The 25,864-nt window shown below is 43.1% G+C and overlaps 1 protein-coding gene across 9 annotated transcripts in view; it reads left to right on the top strand.

Moving 5' to 3' along the window:
- Positions 1–22,468: 22,468 nt before the first annotated feature.
- Positions 22,469–25,864, top strand: part of tjp1a (tight junction protein 1a) — a 423,741-nt gene continuing 420,345 nt past the window's right edge. For all 9 annotated transcript variants that reach the window (XM_034191454.1, XM_034191483.1, XM_034191493.1 and 6 more), the window contains exon 1: positions 22,469–22,803. In XM_034191454.1, the coding sequence (XP_034047345.1) occupies positions 22,712–22,803 (92 nt within the window). In that variant the 5' untranslated portion in view covers positions 22,469–22,711. The remainder of the gene's footprint in view (positions 22,804–25,864) is intronic.

Below are 25,864 nucleotides of genomic sequence, written 5' to 3' on the forward strand. Positions count from 1 at the left end.
GTTTGCCAGAGGGAACAATGGAAACTCTAATCCTAGATTTGATTTCTTTTCATAGATGAAAATCCTTCTCTGTTCTATGGTTGTCTGAATGCCTTGGTGGCTTCCCTCACTAGTGGTCATTTAGAGAATAACCCTGTTGTGTCTGATGATGGGCGGATGTTCATACTGGGTTATATGGTCGAACATACAGCTTTACCGGCAGTAAAAAGTAGTTTTACCGGCGATGCGTGTTCAATCCTTTGACTCAAAGCTGAAAGTCTACACAACAAGCACATCTTGACTGTTTGATTTCAGCTCCACTGCAGTGAAGTACAGAGGCAGGCATTACAAAAAACCCCGCTGTACCGCTGTCCAAATATTTATGAACCGAACTATAAATGAAATTGAGTTGAACGTGCAGAGCAATTTGTGTTTCTTGGACTGATACAAGGATCCTTTTAAATTTGTATTCCTCTTACTAATGATGACTTTAGGATGATGTTGTTGCTTTCTTTAATTGCTTGTTGTTGAAGACTGCTGTTGTGTCAGACGTACTTCCCTCCATCCTCCTCTCTCCTCTTTCTTCTTCCTCCTGAACATCACAACCCTTTAATTGTGCCCTAAAGTGCAAATCTGTACAGCACGATGACCACAAAAACAAAAATAAATTTTGTTAAAGCCAAGAGTCAGCATCAGTTAACATATGTTTTCCACTTTTTATTTCCTAAGGCAAGCAGCAGTGGCCTGGGTGGCCACCAGTTGGAGGCTTTGAAAATGAAATATACTGTGAAACAAGCTAATTTCAAACAACATGGAACTTCAACCACACATCTATGTTGGGAGAGACAGAGAGAGAATAAAGTCTGCTTTAGCTACATTCAAACAAAATCCTTTCAGTAGGGCTGTGTGGAGTGTGTTATTGGAGTTTTAGAATGTACAGGCACATGCACATGCATATCATGGACTAATGACAGCTTTTAAATATCATCTCATCTTCAACTACCAAGATCGGGTCGTGGGGCTCTTTTTTACAGGGGACTGGAGCCTATCCCAGCAGTCATAGGGTGTGAGACGGGGTACACCAGGGGATGCCAGTCTGTCGCAGGGCCCCATATAGACAAACAAAATAGGAAGCCGGAGAACCCGGAGAGACCCCACACAAACACGGGGAGAACATGCAAACTCCAAACAGAAAGGCCACAGGCGGGAATCCTCCCAATGACACTTCTTGTTCTGAGGCAACAGCGCTGCCCACTAAGCTCCCGTGCTGCCCCATTTTTAAATATGAAATTCCTTATTTGATAATTGATGCAAATTTCCAAACTGTCCACTTGGTGTCAGTATTCAGCAGGTGGCAACACAGCGTGTTGTCTTCCTTTTCATGTGGACTCTGGAACAATGTTTGAAACTCTGGTGTTTCCGAGGTTTCAAAAGATTACTGGACAGTGTTTTATTTTCTATCATTCATTCATTCATTTTCTGCTGCTTATCTGGGTCCAGGTCACAGTGGGCAGTAGATCAAGCAGCTCATCCCACACTTCCAGCCAGCTTGGAGATCCCTCCAGCACGTCCTGGGTCTTTCCTGGGACCTCCTCCTTGGACATGTTTGGAAAATCATTTTTGTTCCGACAGTTGTGGGTTTACGTTGTTGGCTCCTGTGAAGGCTAGCTCCACATCCAGCAGGTGGCAGACACATCTGTGAAATATTAAATAGGCTCAACAAAGTTGCTTTTTTAATTGATGTGATGCACTAAAATTTGCCAGATTTTAAACAGTTTGTCGTCATCATATGCATTTTTAAAGTTGTAGACACAGAAGATAACCTATATTACTGGGATGGACCAAACCATGCACTCACTCTACTGTGGCTGAATTCATGCTGCCTTCTGTAAGGCTGTGTGAAGGTGTGGCCTTGTCATGATTTGATCTGAATCCCATTGAAATAATTAGAAAATATTGGTAATGGTTTACTTCTCCAATTTAGTACATTTCTGTGTAGAAGGTGGGAACCAGGCAGCATGTAATTTGCTCCTATGATTTGATTAATTAGTTCCCATGTTGTGATTATTTTCTGTGCACGATACACATCTCTTCTGTGCACCGTGCCAAGTTGACCGCACAGTCCAGAGTGCAAATAACACAGTGAGTGAAGTACTGTGTTTTTGTGGACAACAGCAAGCACTGAAATACATTTACTGAGCACAAAATATTTTATGTGTTCATTGTGATATGTGCATATAGCAAGAACACAAGAGCAGTTTTCCAGGTCGTGGCTTCTAAAATTGTTTATCTCATAAACTCAATTTCATCAAACTGTAGGAACCATGTTGAATCAAACCTTGCACCTGCAAAGGCCGCACCAGTGCTGCTTGACTTTTGCGTCTGTGCCGGGCGTCGTGTCAGTGGGTCTTGCACAAAATGTGTGCGGACGGCTCGTGATTTGTGGCTGTATTTTCGCTACCATGCCGGACGTTATTCATCAAACAGTTGGCCACCATGTGCCTACATGTCAGGAGGACCAGTTCCTTGAGAAGTGACATGAAAAAGTTGTTGCTTTTCCATCTGGTTTAGCGCGATTTAGTGTTTCTGCCTATCTCCACCAGTCTCAGCCCAGTAAGATAGTACCCTTAATCAAATAGGACTTAGACTGCCCATTATGTAGATTTGAGTTAGATCCTCCATCATGCTGCCCCTGAGTGTCCCTGGACAACACTCTGCATCATCCCAGTCCACAGACATAAAAATGGGCACCACCCTTGGCTAGTCTGGGGCATTCATGCTGCAGAATGTAGGGATAAGCACCAATACCAATGGGTCTCAGGTCCTATGCTGAACTTACGTCTACTTCTCTTCTCTCTGTGACAACTTGAGGGTTACATGGGTGTGTCCTGGATACCTTATGTGTCTATATATGGTGCAATACCTGCCCAGCCTAGTTCCCCTGTAACCATCCATCTTCATCCGCTTTATCCGGAGTCGGGTCGCGGGGGCAGCAGGTGAAGCAAAGCCGCCCAGACCTCCCGATCCACACACACCTCCCCCAGCTCCTCCGGGGGAACCCCAAGGCGTTCCCAAGCCAGCAGAGAGATGTAGTCCCCTTAATGGGAATAAGAGGGAGTAGAAAATGCATTAATGTACTAGCCTGATACAATTATTCCATTATTTTGGGAAAACCAAGTTTATTTTTTCTTGAAATAATGAAAAAAAAAGGTTCTACAGAGATGAGATGACAAATATTTCATTCTCTCAGGAAAACAATGGGAGAAAATACGTTGACTGGTAGCCATTCTCAGCTTCCATTAAAAAAAAAAAGAAAAATCTCGACAAAAATGTTTTCGTCTTATTGACTCCACAGGAGGTTCGTGCTTCCTCTTCATCCCCCCTCCTCCTGCTCCCTCCTCCTCTCGCGCGCGCGGCGTGGAACACTCTCTTCGTTGCTCGCGCGCAGATCTTCGGCTGCTGCCTGTCTGACTTTTATTCCTCCTCAGAAGCAAAAGTGCAGCCGCCGGGCGCCGACTCAAACTGAACGGACTAATCTATTCTGCGCTCTAATGAGATTACACAGCCGGCGCGGCACCTTTCTTTGAACACATCCTCCCCTGTCGCTCCTCCAGACGTGGAAATGGCGCTCGTGATGCTGAAGACGCGCGAGCCGCCGCCAGCGGAGACCTTTGAGCGCGCGCGCTCACCTGCGCCGCTTTCGTGCCGCGCGGCTGCCCACGAGGTGAACTAATAGTAGTAGCTGAAATTAGTAGTAGTAGTAATAGGCGGACAAAATGAGTACCAGAAATATAATCACAGTGATGCAGATGGCCATGGGAGTGACAGCCTCCAACAAAGACTGCCTCCCCGCCAAGAGACAGCTCTGGTGAGTCCACCGGTCGGCGCGCGAGCGCAAAGGTCGCGCGTGCTGTTTGATTAAAAAATGTCTTTAGAACAGATTTCAAATGAGGCTTTTACGTTTCCATGCTTTCCTATAACAAGAGTTTGTATTTTTTTTTTCCCAGCAGCCCTTCTGTGTTTATCTGGAGAGTCTTGATCCGCTGCTGAGTTTCACAATAAAATCAGAGCACGTGCCCTCACAGGACAGCGCCGAAAGCCTGCGTGTTGTTTTTTTTTCACATATATATCCCGCGTTTTCCCCCGTCATTCATTTGACTGTCGCTGTATTTGAAGCTTCTTGTGATGACCTGTTTGTTTGTGTGTGTGTGGTGTGTGTGTGTGTGGTGGGGCACTTGTAAGAGAACATAACTGGTCAGGTCAAGACAGAGTTTGCGTTGATGCAGATTCCCAGTTACACAAGAAATCCAAAAGCATTGTCAACAGCAACTGGACATTTTGTTTAACTCTTCAAACTTCCATCTAGAGTTGCAACAAATAATCAATTAATTGATTATTATATTATAATATAATATAATAATGAATGTTTAGGTGCAGGGGTGGTGGCCAAGTGGTTAATGCGCTTGGTTTTAGTGCAGAAGGTTCCCAGTTCAAATCCCACACCTGCCACATCTCTCCATGTAATGTGGAGTTGCGTCAGGAAGGACATCCAGCGTAAAACCTGTGCCAATTCAACATGCAGATCCACCTTGGATTTGCTGTGGTGACCCTGAGTGCAAAAAAGGGAGCAGCCGAAGGGACTTAATAATGAATGTTTATATTTTACTAAAGACCACATTGGAAATAAGTTTTTTTTTGTTTGTTTGTTTGTTTCACGTGTTATCCTGGTTTTGTCATGCTTTGGTCCTGGACCGGCCCAGAACCTGCTTTTGTTCCCCAGTCTCCGTCCATTTCCCTGTCTTGGTTCTTCTGTTTAGCTCTGAGTGTTTATTTCTGTTTCTTACACTTTAGTCTTGTTTTATGATTTGTTACACTTCACCCACATTAAGTTTGGTTCTGGTTCTAGTCTCTGTATTCTTATTTAGTCATTATGTGTTATCACATTAGGTTTTGAGTATTATCAGTTACTCTTCAGCCACTTATTGAGTTCTGTTCTAGTTTAGAGTCTTCATACTTACTTTCTGGTTATTCAGTCACTCTGTGTTGAGCACATTAGTCCTTCAGGTTTTTCTGTACACTCCTGCCAGACGTTGAGTTCTCATCTAGTTTAGATCCAGCCTTTAATTTTCTGTTCTGTTTCTTCCTTTTCATTTGTTTATTCTGTTTCTCACATTTGGATTCTAGGTATCATTATTTCCTAATTGTTTAACATTTGTTCTGTCACTGTCACATTCCTCTTTTTGCTGCTTTTGTCTGACACGCCCACCTGTCACTCCACTCGTCTCACTCAGCCACGCCTTCTTTCCTGCACCTGCATCTCATCACGCCCTGATTATACTCTGCTTTTAAACTCCTTGTCTTCCACAGCTCACTGCTAGTTCGTTGTGCATTCAGCCTCGTTCCAAGCCATCTGTATCCTGTCTTAGTCTGTTTTTGCCGTTCTCGACTTCTGCTTGTCCTTGACTACGTTTTTGCCTGAGCATGTTAACCTCCTTCTCCGTGTCCAAACCCAGCCTGTTTTTGACTCTGTTTTTTGCCACCTCTTATGTACCTGTTTGCCCGTGCTGGAACTCTGCTTCTGTACTGACCACGTCTCCGCCTGACGACCGTCTGTACTGCCGCCTGTCTGATTGTCTTCCTGTGCTCCGACCAAGCCTGTTTCTGATTAAACCTTTACTAAATCCTCCATCTGAGTAATGAGTCTGCATTGGTGTCCACCTGCCTGCCAGGCCACTTCACCACAGATCCTGACAGGTTTTAATGTTGTCATATATGTAACAGAGGCCAGCAGGTGACGCTGTGCAGATGTAGTTAGTAAACCTCACTCCCAACAGCTCAAAGGGATTCTCTGGTCACAAGGCCAGAGCCCTGGGTTTTAGCCTTCTGGTTAGAGAGTCCGACTCCCATGCTGGAGTTAGTGAGTTCGCGTCCCGAGGGGAGCGAATGGGCAGAGTCATAACAACAGAGCGCAGCCGCTACATATATGCATGTTTTTCTTCGTATGATTCATTATTGGCTGAATAAAAAAGAAATGAGAGCAAATTTGCATGACTTGAAACCTGTAACATTCCTTTCAAGAAAGCCAAGATGAATCAAATAGAATGTTTCATCAGTGCTGTGAAATGAAAATTGTGAAATCGGAGGAAAATTTGCAGGGGGTTGGGGGGCACAGCCCGCCAGGAGCCAGGGTTTAGGGCCCGTGGGGCCAAGAAACCAATTAATTTTTTATGTAATGATACATTTTCAGCATTTCCTGGAAGAAAAAAAAAATCTCAAAAGAAGTGCATATTTAAATGATCCTAGATTCAACCTTTCATTTGAACTGTCATTGATAATGCTGAAATAACAGAATATGATGTGAAAGTAGGGCCTGGAATGGTTTTCCTTTTAATTGTAAACCAAATTATGCATTAACTAGGAACAAATAAACTACATGAAATTCATGAAGACTGAAAAGACTGTTAAAGCATTTTAAAAACCACAGCTAAAGCTTGTAGAATATTGAAAATCATAGTTAAATATCAATAACATACCTTAATAGTAAAAAAAAAAGTCAATTATATCTTTGTGTAAATTCCTGTAAATCCATTCAAAGCCACATTGTCTTTTTTTCCAATGAAAGAAAGTCTGCATTAATTTAAAAAGTCACAAAATCTTGTCTGAAATCCTGTTTGAACAGCACAATGTTTATTTTCCAGAAAAAAAAAATTACAGTGTTTCTTAAGGACACAAGACGCAGTGAGCTTTTCCAGTTTGTTTTATCTGTGTTCGTGACGATGAACTTTAAATTCAAGCCAGCGCCAATTCCATGGATTCTTGTCCTCATTAAACTTTTTAAACCATGTTTCTCGCTATCTTCCCTCTCTCCGATGTCACCCCGTGACACAGACATACCGAAAAATTCTGCTTTTAAAAACTTGATGGCTCTATGCAATGTCCACATGCTACGTTTAGGGTCCCTTCACCAGTGTTGTGAAAAGTAACTTTGACAAGTTACTTTCTTAGTTACTTTTTTAGTTGCTTTATACAGTTGCTTTATGCAGTTACTTCATTAGCAGCATTATGCAATTACTTTATTAGAATCTGCCGAAAACTTGCAACTAATAAGTAATGTAACTAATAAGGTAACGAGTAATGTAACTTGGTTACTCGTAAGATTGAGCAATCAGCAAAGTAACTCACCAGCAAAGTAACTAATAGTTACTTTTCTGAGTACTAAATCTTAAAAATAACCAAATTAGATTATGAGTAACTTTATTAATTACATTCAGCAGCTGCCGACAAGGTGTCCGCAGCTGCTGAACTAACTGTATGAAGTAACTGTAAAATATAACTGTATAAATTAACTAATGAAGTAACTTTCCAAAGTTACTTTCCCCAACACTGCCCTTCACACATGAATAAGTACAAGTCAGGGCGACTCACGGCGGAAGAGCTTGTATGAGTGAACCACGAAAACATCGAGCTGACGGGCAGGCATGCACGATGCCGCTGTGACGGTTCATGCACACGGGAACACAGCTGCTGTGAAGAAAAAAAAAAATACATGTTGCGATGGTTTCATGCACGTGGGAACACAGTGCGAGCAGCTGCGCAGCTGAAAAGAAAATACATGCCACCCACGGGATTCGATCCTGCACTTTCCCAAAGCTCTGATTGCTAGTCAGAAACCACTGAGCTACTATTGCTGTCCTGTAAAAGGTGCAGGAACATGCCTGATATCAAGAAGGACATGGGCGTATTTAAAAAAGTCAAACCCACACCATATAAAAACACCACATTTTATGAATCCCTCTTATCAAGCGGACAATATAAGTATGATCTGTCCATTCCTCTGTAGATGACCCATGTTCAGTGGTGGGCACAGCGAACCAAAAAGTTAGCTTCAATGACCATTAATCAGATAACTGAAAAGTTATATTTTATGACGATAAACAGATAAACTGCTAAAAAATTGATCTTTATTACAGATAACCGATAACTAACTATAGTACTGATTTAGACGCGGCCACATCAGATTACACTGTCGGCTTCTGATAAACCAGTTTCAGTTTAAGCGCCGCAGGGGCTGCTGGGTAAATTCAAGGATCACAAACACAAAGAATGCACAAAAATGAATAAACAAAAAAATAAAACCCCAAACACTGTCATCATCTTTCAAAAGCAGTAAAACACAGTATTAGAAGTCACAGTTTATCTGGTATTAGATACACCGTCATTTACGAGCTAAAAGCTGCCGCTGTTTTTTGCATGCTTTCAACCCTGCGGCTTAAACAACCGAAATACATCCATTAATGCATTGATTGGCAGGTAAAATACATGTAGTAAATATAAATTCTTACCTGTTAGTTTCAGTGGGATTCATCTGAATAAATAATCCACATAAAGTGTCCTTTTTAAAATCCAAAACAGTATTGAAACATGAAGAAAAGTCACTCGCTCTGTACACACAGCTGCAGCGTGAGAGCTCCTCTCCCCTACCGAGTCTTGGAGATTAAATTACAGCCACAAAGAAATAAAATAAAATAATGTTAAAATTAGTCTGTTTTGTTATTGTGTCGAGTGGAAAAGTCACTGTAACGTTCAAAGTGAACCGGAACACACTACCCACAATGCTACTTGCGTCGATCGGCCAATCACGTTTTGCGCTTAATGATGACATCATCAGCACGCAAAATGCAGCCAGTCTGCTCGGTGGCTATAAACACACAACAAACGAACTAAAATGTTTGATTTTAGGGTTTACAAACGTTTTTGACTGTTAAACTTTACCAGCAAAGAAAATGTTATCAGACTGAAAGTTATCGGGAACTAAATTTAGCAGAAGATAATTGGTCCAGTAATGGTTTCAAAACTTATCTGAAAAGCTAATCCAATAGCAAAAACATTAGCTTCGATAATTATCTGCTGTCGGATTAGCTGAACTGTGCCCACTACTGCCCATGGTCACAGACGTACAGACATGAAATGACATGAATGAGAAGCAGAGCACTCTTATCACGTCCACATTTACTGGCGGTGTGTCCAGCCGGCCACGTGCGTGTGTCCTGCCTGACAGGCCAGACGCCACATCATGTGGAACAGAGCTCACATGGGTGGTGCGACATTCAGATCGCCTGCTGTGTGTTATGATCTGACAGTCAGTTTCAGCTGGGGTAGCCTGTCAATGTGCGCGGTGTGCATGTGCTCGCTGCAGCCCATTGCAACAGCGGTATATATTTTATGTATGTCCACGTGATAACAGCAAGCAGACGCAAGTGCGTCACAGTGGCAGTTGTTAGTTCATGTCCGTCCAGTACATGTTGTCCAGCTGGGACGTCCAGAACCACAGATCTCCACAGCTGCCCCTGTGGGCAGCACCCCCCTGTCAGTTCAGCGCACACACCAAAGTGTCACTGTGTCTGTTTGCAAAGCCACACTCGTGGGGCACTTAGACAAATTTCACATCCAGTTCGACAGTGATTGTCTGCTGACTGTTGTCGTGTTAACAATGTGAATGGCCACACATTTTCTAAGTGCCATGCGAGTGGGGTTAGATGTTTGTGTGTGTCACCTGGAATTTGGCTGACACCTGCCACGAGAGGGTTCGATGGGCTCTCACAGCGCACACGCTGTCTTTCAATCACCGTGTGCGCAAATAGTTGTAGCATCAAGTGTAGAGATGTTAGAGGCAGCTACGATTTTATACGTATTGCATATGATTCCTGCTTCATGCACACTTCATGTGCAATTTGACCAAATTAGCCCTATGTGTGAAAGGACCCTTAGCTTGGAGCAGCCACACAGCATCGCCGTAGCAACCAACCAGTCCCGCTTTACGACACCTGTTGCAACAGCCACACTTTGAGTGAGGCATTTTCTCCGCCGACTTCCGGCTAGCGTCTGATGCGTACATGACGGGGCGCTGTGAAAAGACGAGCGAACACTGCATGAGGAAGTCCGTGCACGTCTCGACACAGCCCCCGTACGGTTCCGGAGGGCTTATGTATGCTTCAGGGGACGGTGGGGGGGTTCGTTGAACGACCAGTGGAACGTTTGATACGGGCCCAGGACCAGCCAGAGGAGTGGCTGCAGCAGCGCCCTGATCGCGCGCTTCCACCCTGGCGGTGAGAGCCTCCACCCTCCGATTAAGGAGGACACTCTGCTCGGTCACAAACACTAACCGGGCCTTGAAGGCGGTTAAGATCTGCTGCAGCTCACTCAACCCGCCTCCCGCTGACGCCTGCGCTCCTGGCTCTTCCATTGGCCATTCAAGCTGGAGTTGACGCCCCTCGGAGTCCATGACGATGGCCGAGAAATCCTGTTGTGAAGGTGTCGTAGCACGGACCCACAACAGGGGGCGCAAATGAACGGACAATGAGTAAGCCAAAAGGTAACAATTTAATGTTGTGATATTACACAACGAAACGTGTCTTAATGTTCACAGTCAATAAACACCAGGTGACGTATGGGCAGGCTCGAAGATAGAAGACGCCCGACGACGAGAGAAGCCGCGTCCCACACGGCTTCCACCACCAACGGCCTGAAGAACACCGGAGCCGCCAAGTCCCGAGTCCCCAGGTGGCCTCTGTCTTCGGCTGTCGACCCTGGTACTGCTGGCAGAAAACAGAAAGATGATGTGTGAGTGTGAGTCCGCACACTCAGTGATTAACAGTCCAGACACCGTTAGGAGGGAGCACCTCCACCTCCAGATACGTTATCACTTGTGGAGCTCCTGTTTGTCTTCCTTCTGGATGGAGTGAGAGACGAAGACCGTCGTCCTCTCACTATCCGCCAATCCAGTCTTCCACAGACTTCACAGGTACGCGGCTGCACACAGATCACAGTTTAGATACACTAACAACAGCAGAGAAGAATTACCTTAGTACTGGTAGTCGATTTCTCGGCGGGGAGGTGGAGTTGCAGTCCGGCTTATATGGTGGTGTAGATGAGTGACAGCTGGAGTAATGAGTGACAGCTGTCACCTCCTCTGGGTCTGGCGCCCTCTTTGCTTGGAGCCCGCACTCCAAGCAGGGCGCCCTCTGGTGGTGGTGGGCCAGCAGTACCTCCTCTTCAGCGGCCCACACAACAGGAAAAGCGCTATATAAATGCAGTCCATTTACTTCACGCACACCTGTGGTCAATTTAGAGTGATCCATTCACCTAACCTGCATGTTTTGGAAGTTGGGGAACCCACGTGAATACAGGGAAAACTTGCAAACTCCACAATAAAGGACCGTGTGGGAAGCAATCCCCACCCTTCTTAACTGTGAGGCAACAGTGCAAACCACTAAGCCACCATGCTGGCCCAGCCATGAACAGGGTTGTGAAATGATAATAAAATCCTCTCTTTCTGGCAGGGCCGGTAAAATAATCTCAGCATCTCTCCAAAATGAAAAAAATCAGGTGGCATCCAGCTTTTAAATGCAGCCCCAAACAAGAGTCCATATTTGCAATATAGGATTGCAACTTGCACATATGTATCAGAAAATGCATCAACAGAGTTTGGAGAGGGTATTGGACTGCACTGGCCTTCTGTCTTAAGACCCTCTCACTGCTGTTGTGACCTCACCATCCCTCAATCTCCTTCAGGCCCGTGATGCTTGTGTATTTTTTAATCCTCTTTCCAACCCCAAAGCTCTAAATACACTTCAGAGGAGTAAGGCGAGGCAGGCGTGTGAAGATTTTTGGTGAGATTTCAGCTGTTTTTGTTGCTGCCAGTACCAAGCGGTGCTGATGGGAGCAGTTTCTCTGTGACCTTCACCACTAGCTACTTACCAGCATGTCTGACCCAACAGGAGCTACCTGACTTTGTGCTAAAAGACTTTTCTCGTCAGCAGTTAGAGTGGATCTCCAGCATATTTCAACCTGTGCTCTATTTTTTTGATGTTTTTGAGTTCATCTTTTCACATGGAACCCAAAATTATTGGATTTGCTGCTGTACTAATTCTGAACTCAAAAATCATCAGAGGCAAACAGCTACATAATGTAATTGTATGGAGAAAAGTAAAAACTTTGCAAGCTAAAACATGTCTTGCAGTATGGAGAGGATCGCCAGGGAGCGCACTAAATAAACTTTTTAAATGACAGATTCCACACTTAGCCACTTACCTTAGTGTGCTGGCTTTTCAGCTGCACCGATCTCCACTCAGTCAGTACCTATACGTCGATTGTTGATGACAGACTCATTCTTGTTGTAAGCAAAATACAGAGCATCTCATGAGTAATCGACTTGTCGTGACTAGGTCGAAATGGGCATTGTCAAACAGTCAGGAGCGTAAGGTAAGCGGCTAACTGTATAATCTGTCAACCTAACAGGTGCATCTAATTATCAGCAAACAGAATGTTAACCCCAAATGCAGAGAACAGACTGATGAGCAGTCAGAGTCTTTTTTTTTAAACAAAGGGTAAAAAAAGAACCAAGAAAGTCACATGTTCTTCTCAAGCGATCTTTCAGGTTGCAGCAGAGGGCACTGTGAGGTCCATTAGCAAAAATTTCACCTGTGAAGGAAAACGCCACAATACTCAGTGAGGTTAAACGCGCTGAGGTACTGCTCAATAAGGCGAAGATCAGTTTGACTGAAAAATTAAAAAAATGAGCAAACAAAGTAGCTCAACTTGACCCACAATGATCACTCTGGCTACAAAAACGACATTGGGGAAAAAACTTTAAGGTGCAAACACAAGGGGCGGTCAGTACAAAACAGGCCAGAGATATGCCGGCGTGCTCAACACAGAAGCAAAGAAGATGTTTCAGTGAGGAGTGCTGGGATGATCCTGAGGAACGTGGTCACTGGGAGACACCAAGACTGAGGAACTAGTGGCAAGGTAAACAAAACTGCACGGATAACCGTGTGGAACAAAACAGCAAGCACCAGCTGTGCACCCACCAACCATGACATGAATGACATTTGTATCTGGTCAGTGGTGACAAGAAACGTTTTCCTTTGAATGTTTTCAGCCCAGCCTCAAGAAGCTTTATTTTTGTGATGCACTCAAAAAATGGCTCTTTGGATGAACTCAATTCAATTATGTACAAGATTTCCATCTAATAAATATATGTAGGCCCAACTCAAATAAAACACATCCATGCAAGATAATGTAATTTTATTTAGTTGAGACTACATATATTTATTAGGTGGAATCCAATCCAATGAGTCAGTTTTATCACTCAAACAAATGACTCATTGGATGAACTCAATTCAATTATGTGCAGGATTCCCATCTAATAAATATAAGTAGTCCCAACTAAATTCTAAATCTTCTAAATCTTGCATGGATGCACTTTATTTGAGTTGGGGCTACATACATTTAGTAGATGGAAATCCTCATAACTGAATTCAGTTCATCCAATGCATCAGGTTGTTGAGTGTACCGTCACGAAATGCGTCACATTTTCGTGACGTGGTCAAGTTGAGTTCATATTTTTAACCCTACCCTATCCCTAACTATAGCCATGACCATAGCCCCCAACCCCTCCCCGTATCACCCCAAATTTCGTGATACCGTCACAAAATGACGGCATCACAAAACAACAGATTAAATAAGTTTTCGTGATTCCATCATGAGCTACCTTGAAATCGGGTTGGTGTTTTAACTTCCTCGTACAGATGTAGTGTGTAGTTGTTCAGCCCTTGACAGTGTTAGCATTGGAAATAAAACTGATATTGTTCTGAGTGAAAATACAAACCTCAAAATATTTCCCTTTAATATTGGTGTTATTCATTTATGGTAGACTTTGCATGGTTAGTTGTACTCTGTATACACTTTGCATTCTGTTTGCTTTATGGCCCACTTAAAAAAGAACAAAGGACTATTATTTAAATGCTGCAGTTCAGCCTTCCTTCATTTTGTTTATTAGTCTTTACAAATATGTAAATATCATGATTGACCCTGTGTTAACCTTTCGGCATCAACTCCAAATACTGCATATAAGTACTGTGATGATCCAGTTAAATACACAGTTATTTCACAAATGCAATCATTCAAGATGACTCATAGGAACAAAGAGGTTCATGAGGCTGTCTTCACTGTAACATCACACTGCGTAGAGAACGGCCTCATCTGTCTTTTGGACAAAGCCAGTATGGATATAACACAGCGGACTGCAGGAAGTAACCCTTATCCTGTGCCGTGGACACCTCTGACATCTCTTTCAACCTTGAGCAGTCGAAAAAGACTCATGTCTGCACTTTTATTTATATCTGACACTTCATCAATAATGATTGGCATCATCGCGGAGGTTGTGCAAACTTTTGCCTCCTGACTGGTCAGGCGATTAACCTGATTGTGTTCAGCATAATCAAACCTTAACAAATGAAGTTTGAGTCATTTATAGAACTCTTTATGCCATTTACAAGGACACCACAAAGGGTTTATTCAGTGATTATGATCGCCTAGAGTTTGCATGTGTCCGTTTCATATTAAATATTAGCTGGCTCGTTGTGCTACACCACCCAACCCCTGACTGGATTGGTATAAGCCGTAAATGGAATAATAACAGTCATGCTGCATCAGTTGCTATATCTTGAACATGAGCAAATTATAGAGCTTCCCTCTTTGCCATGCTGTACTTCCCACCCCCACATGCCCCCTCCAGACCCATTTGCTGCATCCTGCTGTCTACTCACAGGTACAGCACCCTCATACTATAAATTTCTAGGGGGACACCCTGGGATCCTTGGATGGAACACTGATTTCTTTTGACATCACACTGCCCCAGTTGCTACAGTGCATCCAGAAAGAATTCACAGCATTTCACTTTTTCCACATTTTGTTATGGTTACAGCCTTATTGCAAAAATGGAGTAAATTCATTTTTTTTTTTTTCCTTCGAATCCTAACTCACAGCACTCCATAATGAGAACATGAAAAGTTTTTTTGAAAATGCAAATGGTATTAAAAATAAAACTAAAAAATACACATGTACCGTAAGGTATTTACACCCCTTGCTCAATACTTGTTAATGCACCTTTGTCAGCAATTATAGTCTCAATCTTCTTGAAATAGATGCCACAAGCTTGGCACACCTATCTTTGGCAGGTTTTCCGCATTTGTCTTTGCAGCACCTCTCAAGCTCCATCAGGTTGGATGGGGAGTGTCGGTGCACAGCCATTTTCACATCTCTCTCCAGAGATGTTCAATCAGATTCAGGTCTGGGCTCTGGGTGGGCTCAAGGACATTCACAGAGTTGCTCTGAAAGCCACTCCTTTGATACTTGGCTGTGTGTTAGGGTCATTGGTCCTGCTGAAAGATGCAGCCGTTGCCCCAGTCTGAGGTTAAGAGCACTCTGGAGCAGGTTTTCATCCAGGATGGTCTCTGTACATTGCTGCATTCATCTTTCCCCTCAATCCTGAATAGTCTGGTGAAATGCCTGGCTGCGTATAATGACAGCCTGGATCCACCATTTCCAGGTAAGAGAGAAGATACTACAGCTGTGCTACCAGCAATCTCCTCAGATCTACAAGGGCAAGACCATACACTCTTTCCTGACTTCCCAGCAGAGGTGATGAAGCAGGGGCAAACCTATGATGATGTCCATAAGAAGCTCAAGTATGCTGGAGCAAGGGTCGGTTTCATCTACCCTGTGCAGCTCTGGTCACTCGAGTGAAGCAGATAAGGTATTGTCTTCCCCCGCTTGAAGCGAGGATTTTGCAGAGACACTGTCCTGATGTCCTGAATATTTCACATTGTGCTCTTGAATCCGTAAAAAATTTCAAATAAAATAAATAAAGCAAAACAGTCACACCAGCCCAGTTTTGCCGTACTAAAGTTTTCAATAACCCATCCACAGGCTTCCGTGATGCGCTAACGCACATCGCCTGTGATCGCAGTATAATGTCCACAATGACATGTAATCACAGATCCATTGCCAGTTCACCTCATGAGTCAGAGGATTTATCTGTAGTATCATGCTATCAATGGCTGTTAGACCCCGGCCAGATGGCCGCAGTACACATCAGCGCGTTATGGAGACACACTGTGACTCGCTGTGACATATGAGGTATCGGTGTGATTTGCGCAATGTTCATGTCTAGTGCACATGATGATTGGGTGACACAGACTTCAAACTCTATTTTCTTTAATACGTGGGTAAGTTGAAAAGCAATACGGCATACCCTCCCTCTTTCCATGGTGGGTCGCATAAATGTTATCAAAATGATATTGTTGCCAAGATTTTTCAACCTATTTCAAACTCTCATTTTATCAACAACTCAATTTTTCAGATCATTAGAGTCGGTAGTTATACTGTTTATATGGGGTTTCAAAGCCCACAGGATATCAAAAACTCATTTATACAAACCAAAAGAGATGGGAGGGTTAGGGATACCTTGCTTCCAACATTATTACCAAGCTGGCAAATCTAAGGGCTCTTGTCTACTGGCAGGAATTTCAGTGGATACTCCTGCTTGGGTCGCAACTGAAAAGAAAGGCTTCATAAAATAGTTTGCAGCCAGCACTCACGCCAGCCTGCCAGCAGGGCACGAAGGTGAACAACCAGATAATTTCAAACTGTTTCAAAATCTGGTTAGAAATTAAGAAGTGCTGGAAATTGTCGGGCCGCTCTATTCACACTCCAGTTCATTGCCAATCCATTCCCTCCATCATTTCGGATGCAGCTTTGAACAGCTGGAGGTTAAAAGGCACAGTCACTTTGCAAAGTTCTGTACCTTAATAAAATATGTGCCTCCTTTGACAAGCTAAAAGAACAAGTTCTCCCTCCCATCAACACCCTTAGATATTTACAAATCAGGAACTATGTCTGCCGATGTTTGCCTAATTGTGAAAACCCTCCCTGAGGGAAAAGGGTTTACTCACTCCTACTGGGACCGCCTGGCTCTAAAAGGTTTGGTTTCAAACTCTGTCAAAATATTTTATGGACACATTCATTTTAGTACGCAATCTTTGAGAGCAACATGACAGAAAGACTGGGGCTGCAGACTGATGAGAATGAATGTTTGGGGGAAAGCCTCGCAGAATTCGCTCCTGTTCCATTAAGGCTATAGACAACCAGTTAATTCAATTAAGGTGATGCACAAGCTATGTTACTCAAAAGTTAAATTTACCCTATAATCTCTAATCTCTTTAACCTGCCCAAAATTACATAACTGAAATATTCAAGTGGTTTTCTGAGATGTATGATTGTGTGTTTAGTCCTGACCCAGAGATTATGTTGTTTGGATAATCTCTGTCCCTACAAAATCTCAGTCTCTCGGTGCAGAGCACTATTGTGTATGGAATGATATTCACTAAGAGACTGATTTTAACACCCTGGAAATCGGGCACTGTGCCTCAGGTCAAGGCGTGGCTAATGGAACTAAGCAGTTTATTGCATATGGAGAAAATCGATACAGCTTGATGCACAGTCTTACTAAATTTTACATCATATGTCCACCATTCTTAGATCATCTTGCCCAGCCTGGCAATCACTCTAACATGCCACAATGGTCCACTCACCTCGATATTGAAAGCTTGTTGGATTGCAATGCTTTGGTGATGCAACGGTGCATTTGTACAACCCAGTTAGGTTTGTGCTTTTGTGATTTCTGTTTGTTTGCTTTGTTTTGCTTCTTCCTTTTTCTCTTTTGCCATTTTCATTAAAAAAAAAACAAACAAAAAAAACTGAGTGTCCTGTGCAAGAAGGAGAAGAGTGAGGAAGCCCCAAGGCAACCAGACAACCCAGAAGAGTTACAGGCTTCTGTGGCTGTGATTGGAGAATTGTGCACAGTGCATGTTTTTGGCATTTTGCATCTCCAGTTAATCAGCTTCCTGATGAAGTGGTACAGACGAGGATTTTTATTCACTAAAATATGAAATCTAGGCTTGCACCTTAGTTGTACCTTCTGGCACATTGTAGCTGAACTTTCAGGTTTTCTTTTTGGGAAAATCCCAGTGCTTAGGTCGAGAGTGAGAAACTTTAAACACTGTCCTCTGGTGCAAGAACATATTGTAGCAAAAAACACCATTTCGGTATGTTAGAATTGCTATGTTTATGCAGGTTGGAGCAGATAATCCTTTTCCCCACATATAACTACCTCCACGCATATGGGTAGTTGTCATTTCCAAGGAATCAGAAACACAATTCAAAATTCATATCCAGAAAATAAAAACACTTTTTTGACATAAGATATTTAATGGAACACAATCAAGAAATGCGTCAACATTTGGAGTATTTTAATCTAACTAAACTAGCACCTGTACATGAACATACACCCCCACTGGCAAGGTTGGGTAGGATTTACTTTGAAAGGAATACATGTCGATTACATGTATGTATGTGCATACATTTGGATTACTTGTAATCTGATTACTTTTGGATTACATTTCAAAGTAATCCTACCCAACCCTGCCCACTGGTATCCTCAATACTGAGGCATCTACATGTTTGTGTCCAGAGAAATATGACCAAAATGTAGCTGATGCTCCCTGACAATACAAGTAATAGTCCTCGTCCGAGTCTCCAAAAATAAACTGTTTGACACAAAGGAATATATGAACTGATGTTTGCTCTTGGGTTTCATTCTGCAGTGTGAGAAAGTGTCATTGCTTTGTATCTAATTCCTCTGGATGACATTCTCTCATTCCACAACCAGCTGAAACAAAGATCTTAATTTTTTTAAACAAAGATCTGGTTAAATTTCAAGAGGAATGCCAACTAATCAAAATTTCTCCAGGTGTTGCTGATGCGATGCAGAATGGGAGACATTTCTGCTGATGACTGACATGGAGATGTTTCATTGTGTTTCATGTTTCAGCTCTGACGGCTTTGAGAAATCACCTCATGGTGAGAAGCAGATTTCAGCATGTATATGCATTAAATAATGTTATGCTGTGATTATTCATGCCAACATGGACTTTGAATGAACTGCAATAAATGTGAACAGAGAATTCAAAGTATTTTTTCAAACATGTAACATCCTCCCAATCTTCCAGTGATTGCTGTTATGGTAATAAAATTTACAGCAAAGGATTTCTCAATAAAGCAAAACTTAAAAATTTCCCGCGTGTTTGCCAGAGGGAACAATGGAAACTCTAATCCCTAGATTTGATTTCTTTTCATAGATGAAAATCCTTCTCTGTTCTATGGTTGTCTGAATGCCTTGGTGGCTTCCCTCACTAGTGGTCATTTAGAGAATAACCCTGTTGTGTCTGATGATGGGCGGATGTTCATACTGGGTTATATGGTCGAACATACGCTTTACCGGCAGTAAAAGTAGTTTTAACCGGCGATGCGTGGTTCAATCCTTTGACTCAAAGCTGAAAGTCTACACAACAAGCACATCTTGACTGTTTGATTTCAGCTCCACTGCAGTGAAGTACAGAGGCAGGCATTACAAAAAAACCCGCTGTACCGCTGTCCAAATATTTATGAACCGAACTATAAATGAAATTGAGTTGAACGTGCAGAGCAATTTGTGTTTCTTGGACTGATACAAGGATCCTTTTAAATTTGTATTCCTCTTACTAATGATGACTTTAGGATGATGTTGTTGCTTTCTTTAATTGCTTGTTGTTGAAGACTGCTGTTGTGTCAGACGTACTTCCCTCCATCCTCCTCTCCTCTTTCTTCTTCCTCCTGAACATCACAACCCTTTAATTGTGCCCTAAAGTGCAAATCTGTACAGCACGATGACCACAAAAACAAAAATAAATTTTGTTAAAGCCAAGAGTCAGCATCAGTTAACATATGTTTTCCACTTTTTATTTCCTAAGGCAAGCAGCAGTGGCCTGGGTGGCCACCAGTTGGAGGCTTTGAAAATGAAATATACTGTGAAACAAGCTAATTTCAAACAACATGGAACTTCAACCACACATCTATGTTGGGAGAGACAGAGAGAGAATAAAGTCTGCTTTAGCTACATTCAAACAAAATCCTTTCAGTAGGGCTGTGTGGAGTGTGTTATTGGAGTTTAGAATGTACAGGCACATGCACATGCATATCATGGACTAATGACAGCTTTTAAATATCATCTCATCTTCAACTACCAAGATCGGGTCGTGGGGCTCTTTTTTACAGGGGACTGGAGCCTATCCCAGCAGTCATAGGGTGTGAGACGGGGTACACCAGGGGATGCCAGTCTGTCGCAGGGCCCCATATAGACAAACAAAATAGGAAGCCGGAGAACCCGGAGAGACCCCACACAAACACGGGGAGAACATGCAAACTCCAAACAGAAAGGCCACAGGCGGGAATCCTCCCAATGACACTTCTTGTTCTGAGGCAACAGCGCTGCCCACTAAGCTCCCGTGCTGCCCCATTTTTAAATATGAAATTCCTTATTTGATAATTGATGCAAATTTCCAAACTGTCCACTTGGTGTCAGTATTCAGCAGGTGGCAACACAGCGTGTTGTCTTCCTTTTCATGTGGACTCTGGAACAATGTTTGAAACTCTGGTGTTTCCGAGGTTTCAAAAGATTACTGGACAGTGTTTTATTTTCTATCATTCATTCATTCATTTTCTGCTGCTTATCTGGGTCCAGGTCACAGTGGGCAGTAGATCAAGCAGCTCATCCCACACTTCCAGCCAGCTTGGAGATCCCTCCAGCACGTCCTGGGTCTTTCCTGGGACTCCTCCTTGGACATGTTTGGAAAATCATTTTTGTTCCGACAGTTTGTGGGTTTACGTTGTTGGCTCCTGTGATAGGCTAGCTCCACATCCAGCAGGTGGCAGACACATCTGTGAAATATTAAATAGGCTCAACAAAGTTGCTTTTTTATTGATGTGATGCACTAAAATGTGCCAGATTTAAACAGTTTGTCGTCATCATATGCATTTTTAAAGTTGTAGACACAGAAGATAACCTATATTACTGGGATGGACCAAACCATGCACTCACTCTACTGTGGCTGAATTCATGCTGCCTTCTGTAAGGCTGTGTGAAGGTGTGGCCTTGTCATGATTTGATCTGATCCCATTGAAATAATTAGAAAATATTGGTAATGGTTTACTTCTCCAATTTAGTACATTTCTGTGTAGAAGGTGGGAACCAGGCAGCATGTAATTTGCTCCTATGATTTGATTAATTAGTTCCCATGTTGTGATTATTTTCTGTGCACGATACACATCTCTTCTGTGCACCGTGCCAAGTTGACCGCACAGTCCAGAGTGCAAATAACACAGTGAGTGAAGTACTGTGTTTTTGTGGACAACAGCAAGCACTGAAATACATTTACTGAGCACAAAATATTTTATGTGTTCATTGTGATATGTGCATATAGCAAGAACACAAGAGCAGTTTTCCAGGTCGTGGCTTCTAAAATTGTTTATCTCATAAACTCAATTTCATCAAACTGTAGGAACCATGTTGAATCAAACCTTGCACCTGCAAAGGCCGCACCAGTGCTGCTTGACTTTGCGTCTGTGCCGGGCGTCGTGTCAGTGGGTCTTGCACAAAATGTGTGCGGACGGCTCGTGATTTGTGGCTGTATTTTCGCTACCATGCCGGACGTTATTCATCAAACAGTTGGGCCACCATGTGCCTACATGTCAGGAGGACCAGTTCTTGAGAAGTGACATGAAAAAGTTGTTGCTTTTCCATCTGGTTTAGCGCGATTTAGTGTTTCTGCCTATCTCCACCAGTCTCAGCCCAGTAAGATAGTACCCTTAATCAAATAGGACTTAGACTGCCCATTATGTAGATTTGAGTTAGATTCCTCATCATGCTGCCCCTGAGTGTCCCTGGACAACACTCTGCATCATCCCAGTCCACAGACATAAAAATGGGCACCACCCTTGGCTAGTCTGGGGCATTCATGCTGCAGAATGTAGGGATAAGCACCAATACCAATGGGTCTCAGGTCCTATGCTGAACTTACGTCTACTTCTCTTCTCTCTGTGACAACTTGAGGGTTACATGGGTGTGGCCCTGGATACCTTATGTGTCTATATATGGGGCAATACCTGCCCAGCCTAGTTCCCCTGTAACCATCCATCTTCATCCGCTTTATCCGGAGTCGGGTCGCGGGGGCAGCAGGTGAAGCAAAGCCGCCCAGACCCTCCCGATCCACACACACCTCCCCAGCTCCTCCGGGGGAACCCAAGGCGTTCCCAAGCCAGCAGAGAGATGTAGTCCCCTTAATGGGAATAAGAGGGAGTAGAAAATGCATTAATGTACTAGCCTGATACAATTATTCCATTATTTTGGGAAAACCAAGTTTATTTTTTCTTGAAATAATGAAAAAAAAGGTTCTACAGAGATGAGATGACAAATATTTCATTCTCTCAGGAAAACAATGGGAGAAAATACGTTGACTGGTAGCCATTCTCAGCTTCCATTAAAAAAAAAAAGAAAAATCTCGACAAAAATGTTTTCGTCTTATTGACTCCACAGGAGGTTCGTGCTTCCTCTTCATCCCCCCTCCTCCTGCTCCCTCCTCCTCTCGCGCGCGCGGCGTGGAACACTCTCTTCGTTGCTCGCGCGCAGATCTTCGGCTGCTGCCTGTCTGACTTTTATTCCTCCTCAGAAGCAAAAGTGCAGCCGCCGGGCGCCGACTCAAACTGAACGGACTAATCTATTCTGCGCTCTAATGAGATTACACAGCCGGCGCGGCACCTTTCTTTGAACACATCCTCCCCTGTCGCTCCTCCAGACGTGGAAATGGCGCTCGTGATGCTGAAGACGCGCGAGCCGCCGCCAGCGGAGACCTTTGAGCGCGCGCGCTCACCTGCGCCGCTTTCGTGCCGCGCGGCTGCCCACGAGTGAACTAATAGTAGTAGCTGAAATTAGTAGTAGTAGTAATAGGCGGACAAAATGAAGTACCAGAAATATATCACAGTGATGCAGATGGCCATGGGAGTGACAGCCTCCAACAAAGACTGCCTCCCCGCCAAGAGACAGCTCTGGTGAGTCCACCGGTCGGCGCGCGAGCGCAAAGGTCGCGCGTGCTGTTTGATTAAAAAATGTCTTTAGAACAGATTTCAAATGAGGCTTTTACGTTTCCATGCTTTCCTATAACAAGAGTTTGTATTTTTTTTTTCCCAGCAGCCCTTCTGTGTTTATCTGGAGAGTCTTGATCCGCTGCTGAGTTTCACAATAAAATCAGAGCACGTGCCCTCACGACAGCGCCGAAAGCCTGCGTGTTTGTTTTTTTTCACATATATATCCCGCGTTTCCCCGTCATTCATTTGACTGTCGCTGTATTTGAAGCTTCTTGTGATGACCTGTTTGTTTGTGTGTGTGTGTGTGTGTGTGTGTGTGGTGGGGCACTTGTAAGAGAACATAACTGGTCAGGTCAAGACAGAGTTTGCGTTGATGCAGATTCCCAGTTACACAAGAAATCCAAAAGCATTGTCAACAGCAACTGGACATTTTGTTTACTCTTCAAACTTCCATCTAGAGTTGCAACAAATAATCAATTAATTGATTATTATAATATAATAATAATGAATGTTTAGGTGCAGGGGTGGTGGCCAAGTGGTTAATGCGCTTGGTTTTAGTGCAGAAGGTTCCCAGTTCAAATCCCACACCTGCCACATCTCTCCATGTAATGTGGAGTTGCGTCAGGAAGGACATCCAGCGTAAAACCTGTGCCAATTCAACATGCAGATCCACCTTGGATTTGCTGTGGTGACCCTGAGTGCAAAAAAGGGAGCAGCCGAAGGGACTTAATAATGAATGTTTATATTTTACTAAAGACCACATTGGAAATAAGTTTTTTTTTGTTTGTTTGTTTGTTTCACGTGTTATCCTGGTTTTGTCATGCTTTGGTCCTGGACCGGCCCAGAACCTGCTTTTGTTCCCCAGTCTCCGTCCATTTCCCTGTCTTGGTTCTTCTGTTTAGCTCTGAGTGTTTATTTTCTGTTTCTTACACTTTAGTCTTGGTTTTATGATTTGTTACACTTCACCCACATTAAGTTTGGTTCTGGTTCTAGTCTCTGTTTCTTATTTAGTCATTATGTGTTATCACATTAGGTTTTGAGTATTATCAGTTACTCTTCAGCCACTTATTGAGTTCTGTTCTAGTTTAGTCTTCATACTTTACTTTCTGGTTATTCAGTCACTCTGTGTTGAGCACATTAGTCCTTCAGGTTTTTCTGTACACTCCTGCCAGACGTTGAGTTCTCATCTAGTTTAGATCCAGCCTTTAATTTTCTGTTCTGTTTCTTCCTTTTCATTTGTTTATTCTGTTTCTCACATTTGGATTCTAGGTATCATTATTTCCTAATTGTTTAACATTTGTTCTGTCACTGTCACATTCCTCTTTTTGCTGCTTTTGTCTGACACGCCCACCTGTCACTCCACTCGTCTCACTCAGCCACGCCTTCTTTCCTGCACCTGCATCTCATCACGCCCTGATTATACTCTGCTTTTAAACTCCTTGTCTTCCACAGCTCACTGCTAGTTCGTTGTGCATTCAGCCTCGTTCCAAGCCATCTGTATCCTGTCTTAGTCTGTTTTGCCGTTCTCGACTTCTGCTTGTCCTTGACTACGTTTTTGCCTGAGCATGTTAACCTCCTTCTCCGTGTCCAAACCCAGCCTGTTTTTGACTCTGTTTTTTGCCACCTCTTATGTACCTGTTTGCCCGTGCTGGAACTCTGCTTCTGTACTGACCACGTCTCCGCCTGACGACCGTCTGTACTGCCGCCTGTCTGATTGTCTTCCTGTGCTCCGACCAAGCCTGTTTCTGATTAAACCTTTACTAAATCCTCCATCTGAGTAATGAGTCTGCATTGGTGTCCACCTGCCTGCCAGGCCACTTCACCACAGATCCTGACAGGTTTAATGTTGTCATATATGTAACAGAGGCCAGCAGGTGACGCTGTGCAGATGTAGTTAGTAAACCTCACTCCCAACAGCTCAAAGGGATTCTCTGGTCACAAGGCCAGAGCCCTGGGTTTTAGCCTTCTGGTTAGAGAGTCCGACTCCCATGCTGGAGTTAGTGAGTTCGCGTCCCGAGGGGAGCGAATGGGCAGAGTCATAACAACAGAGCGCAGCCGCTACATATATGCATGTTTTTCTTCGTATGATTCATTATTGGCTGAATAAAAAAGAAATGAGAGCAAATTTGCATGACTTGAAACCTGTAACATTCCTTTCAAGAAAGCCAAGATGAATCAAATAGAATGTTTCATCAGTGCTGTGAAATGAAAATTGTGAAATCGGAGGAAAATTTGCAGGGGGTCTGGGGGGCACAGCCCGCCAGGAGCCAGGGTTTAGGGCCCGTGGGGCCAAGAAACCAAATTAATTTTTTATGTAATGATACATTTTCAGCATTTCCTGGAAGAAAAAAAAAATCTCAAAAGAAGTGCATATTTAAATGATCCTAGATTCAACCTTTCATTTGAACTGTCATTGATAATGCTGAAATAACAGAATATGATGTGAAAGTAGGGCCTGGAATGGTTTTCCTTTTAATTGTAAACCAAATTATGCATTAACTAGGAACAAATAAACTACATGAAATTCATGAAGACTGAAAAGACTGTTAAAGCATTTTAAAAACCACAGCTAAAGCTTGTAGAATATTGAAAATCATAGTTAAATATCAATAACATACCTTAATAGTAAAAAAAAAAGTCAATTATATCTTTGTGTAAATTCCTGTAAATCCATTCAAAGCCACATTGTCTTTTTTTCCAATGAAAGAAAGTCTGCATTAATTTAAAAAGTCACAAAATCTTGTCTGAAATCCTGTTTGAACAGCACAATGTTTATTTTCCAGAAAAAAAAAAATTACAGTGTTTCTTAAGGACACAAGACGCAGTGAGCTTTTCCAGTTTGTTTTATCTGTGTTCGTGACGATGAACTTTAAATTCAAGCCAGCGCCAATTCCATGGATTCTTGTCCTCATTAAACTTTTTTAAACCATGTTTCTCGCTATCTTCCCTCTCTCCGATGTCACCCCGTGACACAGACATACCGAAAAATTCTGCTTTTAAAAACTTGATGGCTCTATGCAATGTC

Source organism: Thalassophryne amazonica, chromosome 2, assembly GCF_902500255.1.
Source record: "Thalassophryne amazonica chromosome 2, fThaAma1.1, whole genome shotgun sequence".
NCBI classification, from domain to species: Eukaryota; Metazoa; Chordata; class Actinopteri; order Batrachoidiformes; family Batrachoididae; genus Thalassophryne; species Thalassophryne amazonica.